This window comes from Crassostrea angulata, chromosome 1 (genome assembly GCF_025612915.1).
Source record: "Crassostrea angulata isolate pt1a10 chromosome 1, ASM2561291v2, whole genome shotgun sequence".
Lineage (NCBI taxonomy): Eukaryota > Metazoa > Mollusca > Bivalvia > Ostreida > Ostreidae > Magallana > Magallana angulata.
The window spans coordinates 56527539-56532154 of NC_069111.1; the positions used below are offsets into that span (position 1 = coordinate 56527539).

General features: G+C 33.1%; 1 protein-coding gene across 1 annotated transcript; it reads right to left on the bottom strand.

Annotated features, from left to right (window-relative positions):
* Positions 1 to 1104: 1104 nt before the first annotated feature.
* Positions 1105 to 4251, bottom strand: LOC128173530 (gamma-interferon-inducible lysosomal thiol reductase-like). Its single transcript, XM_052839535.1, has 7 exons — positions 4099 to 4251; positions 3576 to 3758; positions 3287 to 3367; positions 2980 to 3081; positions 2220 to 2366; positions 1638 to 1706; positions 1105 to 1478 (listed from the first exon to the last, which is right to left on the bottom strand). Exons 1-7 carry the CDS (start codon positions 4237 to 4239, stop codon positions 1413 to 1415), a joined length of 789 nt encoding a protein of 262 aa, XP_052695495.1. The 5' UTR covers positions 4240 to 4251; the 3' UTR covers positions 1105 to 1412.
* Positions 4252 to 4616: the final 365 nt, after the last annotated feature.

Genomic DNA, 4616 nt, shown 5'->3' on the forward strand with positions numbered 1-4616 from the left:
AAAATTATCTTTACAGGCGCAATAGAAAGGGTGTAAAGAGGCCAATGTTTACACAAATTCCAAAGTGGAAGTGAATTTTTCATGGTAGGGGTTATTTTAGGGGCCATATCTCAGTCCCCTCTCGATTGATTTTCCTGTAGTTTGGATATGTTGTTGGACTAGTGTCATTCTATAGGTATGCTGAATTTGAACTCATTTGAGCCGGTGGAATTTTTTATATGATTTATTTTTGTATAAAGGAATAAGAGGGAAAAATAATTGTGGTCTGTGTCCAACAGATCCGCGAATTTTAAACATGTCAGGCCAACATCTGCGGTTTGTTCATCTTAATTCAGATGATCTCGATAGTTTAATTGATGGAAAAAAAAATTCGGCAAATACGACAAAAGTGATAAACTCAAGCGTGAGTGTTTTAAAAACATTTGCCTCTGCCTTGTGAATTAAATAAATATGTTGATAACCCGATTTGATTTGTTTAAAAATGTTATATAACATATATTACATGTCTTCTCGGACGACAATACCAGAATATTTGTCCCTCGGTGACAGGAAAGCCCTGGAGTGTTATGTCGCCCTCTGCCTTCGGCATCGGGCGACATAACACTCCAGGGCTTTCCTGTCACCTCGGGGCAAATATTCTGGTATGTCGCCCTCGAAGCCATGTAATATATGTATAATATGCATGACCAAGGCTTGAAAATGCATCTAACAAGTCGTACCGCAAACTTGGGACTCTAACAACTGCACAGTGTACAAAAGAAAAAAGAAAAAAGAGACAGGAGAGACCATAGAATGAAAAGGACACATTGTTTAACCATCTGAATACAAACTGCACAATACAGAAACTTTGGATATACTTTGCTCTAGTGGAAAAATGGAAAAAATTCCAGTCTTTAAATCTCCTGTTTTGGACGTCAGAATTCATTTCTATTTAGTTGAATAATCTGACCAATATGTCACTGGTACTCAAACTTTCCTGATGAAATATTTTGTAAATTATTTCTGTACAGCATGTGATTTTGTGTTCACTAAGTATTTGAAGAATGTTTCCATACCAGCATACATTGTTTAAACAAAAGTTTTAAAAAATCGTGAAAATTAAAATACAACTTAAAGGTATTTTATTGAATTTCTTGAATCATCAAAAATTGAAATGAAAAGGATTTCACAATGAAATCACATGATTAAGTACATATCAGGTTTAAACTTCTACACAATATTTCATATAATAATAACATGTGAACACTTACAACTTTAAATAGAATGGATACACTATGTTCTCTTATGATTTGAATTTGAATTTAATTGAAAAATAAATGAAGCCATACAGAATCTGACAGATTTCTGCTATATCACAGACAGAGAATCATAAAACATGTCGAGAGTATATTGGTGCCAGTATTATGATGCTATCAGAATTCTCTCCATGAATGATGAAGGCCAGTCTTTTTGTTGCAGGCAGCAGGTTTGGGAGATCCCTACAAATAAAAATCCACAACTAGAAAACGGATGTTTTGTGAATGCATTTCTTTATATTTGAAAAGATATCACAAAAATTTAGCATCCAGCAAGAGATTCAGGTAAACTGTACATGTATCAGTATCGTAATGGATTGAGAATTATATCAAGCCCCTCACCTTGTAAGTATCACAGATCAGGGCTGTTAAGTCCGCCTCCGCTTTCTTCTCCATCTCCTCTGTGTGTACCTTCGAAATTTTATCAAATATTGCAAAAATCATGTATATAATGCACCTCTATCTTTTCACAATTGTATGAAATAGAGCTACTAACAAAAGAACTGTAACATTTTCTGTTCAAACACTTCTCAGCTTAAAATTTCTTCTTAAAACATTGATAAGGAAATACAGTCAAACTTGTATTAAGCAGTCACCGGCGGGAGGCACCCAAAGTGACCTCTTAACAGAGGTGACCTTTGAATAGAGACTTATGATTTGCAAATACCCAAATTTAAAAGACAACATTGGTAATCTGCTTGATAAATTTCACATCTCGGAGAATTTGATATTGATATGGAAAATATAAACAATATTAAAAAGTTCTCTGAGATGTGAAATTTATCAAGCAGATTACCAATGTTGTCTTTTAAATTTGGGTTATTTTCCTATATTTTAAATAGAGATCTTCTTCAAAAGGAGATCAATACAGTTTAAAAATGGACACAACCATTGGTCCCTCTTAATGGACAAGATATAACTCACCCCATTGAGAGTGACCCAAGGGACATATTTATGTGGTGGGTTGAGGGCCTCTGTTTTGAGCGCCATCTGGTGTTCCAGGCTGTTGCCAAGGGAACTGGTGGAGCAGTCCATGATTGGCTGTAGGTCTATTCCTTGTTGTTTGGCGCACTGTCAGCCAAAAAGAAGATGTTGACATATCCAAATCAGCTACAACAACTACAGTAAAACTCGTTTAGTACGAACACAAATATGGCGAATTCTCAGATGTAGTGAAGTATTTTGGAGTCCCCGGTAATATTCTTAACAAATCTTTGCAAAAATTTTCGGTTATAATGAATTAGGATACAACGAATTTACAGATATAGCAAATTGATTTTGAGTCCAGTAGAGGTGAATAATAACGAAAATTAACATTTTTATATTGAATTTCTTTACCGTTTAAAAAGTTTGCACTTCCATATAACATTACAGTTTGAACGAATTTATTTTCATATAAATTTTCAATTCCAAATCTGATTAGTATATATATTAAAGTAATGTATTTTTATTTAAAGCATCATTTAGCAAAAATTATAGTCTTGTAAAAGAAAACATGCATGCATATAAAGAATTCGCTTAGTTATTATTACAAATTCATTATACGGATATAACGAATTACAAATATAACAAAGTATATCCACTGGTCCCAAGGACTTCGCTATAACTGAGTTTTACTGTATTGAGATCTGTAAATCTTGTATATGTAGAAGGATAAATTTGTTGTAGGTGAATGCATTCTAACCTTTTTGGCTGAGAATTGGGGTGTTCCAAATTGATCGTGTTCTATACAGCTGATGAAAGGAAAATATACAGAGATGTTCTTCAGCAAATGAATAGCACACGTCTGCAAAGAGAAGACACAACTGTCCATAGAGCATCAAATTTTCATTGCACTTCACTTGATACAAAGAGATGTCAAATCATCTTTCCAATGTTTCTCTAATATATGACTCTCTCTCACTTACAAGATTCCCTTATGAGCTGCTTACATTCATTCAGAGTAATATATTAACATAGGTAGTCTTTCAAATTGTCTACTAAAGGATTACCTCAATCAAGTTCCCCACACATTCATCTTCTCCATGTTGGCAAGTGTATTTCCACTTTCCTGATGCAGCATCTTTTTCTTCCTACAAGAATTAATTTGACCTTTTTAAATGTAACTCCTTGTTGATTGATTGGTGGTTTTGTTCACAATGCACATTTGCATTTCTGTATGAATTTTTTAACTTTATCATTATTATTTTAATTTTGACTAAGGCTATCATTCCAAAAAAGATTTCTTTTGATTTTCTGTATATTTATTGTTGTGTGCATAATTATCTTGGGGATACATACCCTTGCATTTCCGTAAGGTACAAGTGTAAGGTTAATTATGTCACTTAAGGCAGTGTAAGTCTTGGTCAGCTGGGAGCGAAAAAAGTTCTTGCAGTCCGGACACAATGATTCAAAATACAGAGTGAGCTGAACTTTGTCGGCTTTAGCCTTGGGTTCATAATATCGATGACACTGCTCTGTTACCTATGCAAAAGAGGAAGAGAAAGGTTGTGAAAACATAACAGCTAAAAGGAGTTAACTTTTTACATGTGTATTCAATTTCAATGATATAATATAATTTATGAATTAACATAATTTTATGGTGCTATATATGAGATTTCTTAAATAGTGATACCAAGAAAAACTATTATGTGTATCAGTATATTCGTAAACAAATCGAATCCAAAGTGTCTCATTTTTCACTTTTATTAAAGTTAAGTTAACAGTGTTTAAGGAAATTAAAGGACCCTTGACAGCTATATAGGCCCTATAGTGTCCAGTGATAAATGTTACATTAAACATTCATTAAATTTGTAAACTCTACCTGACAATCTCTTGCGACCTCCTCTGAACTACACCAAAATTCAGGAGGCACATTGCATTTGTTTTCCAAAGATGTGGCAAAAACCACAACAGCGAAAATTACTACTATATGTAACTTCGTCATGTTGTGTGCAAACTTCATCACATGATAATCACGTGTGTGGTTTAGTATTTCGATCCCGATGTTATTATCGTAATTAATAAGCTTGTTTCTTTCACAATATTAGATTTGTTAATTGAGTAAATGATTTATTTACATTAACTGTAGTTTTGAATTTTAATACACATTATGTGGTGTGTACAAAAGATGAAGAAAAATTCCATAAGATAATGGGGAGGGGGGGGGTTATGTTATTTGTTGTGTCCAAAGTTTATTCTCAAAATTTAAAATATTTAAAAAAGAAAATCATGAAATATCAATAATTCTATCGAAACAAAATCAAAACATCCTTATTCGACATTTTAAACAAATCACGTTATTTTACAAAATTTGTAAAGGTGTATTTTAAATAAGGTCAG

Coding starts and splice junctions, on each gene's coding strand:
- LOC128173530 (XM_052839535.1), bottom strand. CDS start 4,239: ATGAAGTTTGCACACAACATGACGAAGTTACATATAGTAGTAATTTTC. Junction 3,082..3,286: donor GTGTGGGGAACTTGATTGAG/GTAATCCTTTAG, acceptor TTCTCTTTGCAG/ACGTGTGCTATTCATTTGCT. Junction 1,707..2,219: donor CTTGGGTCACTCTCAATGGG/GTGAGTTATATC, acceptor AAAATTTCGAAG/GTACACACAGAGGAGATGGA.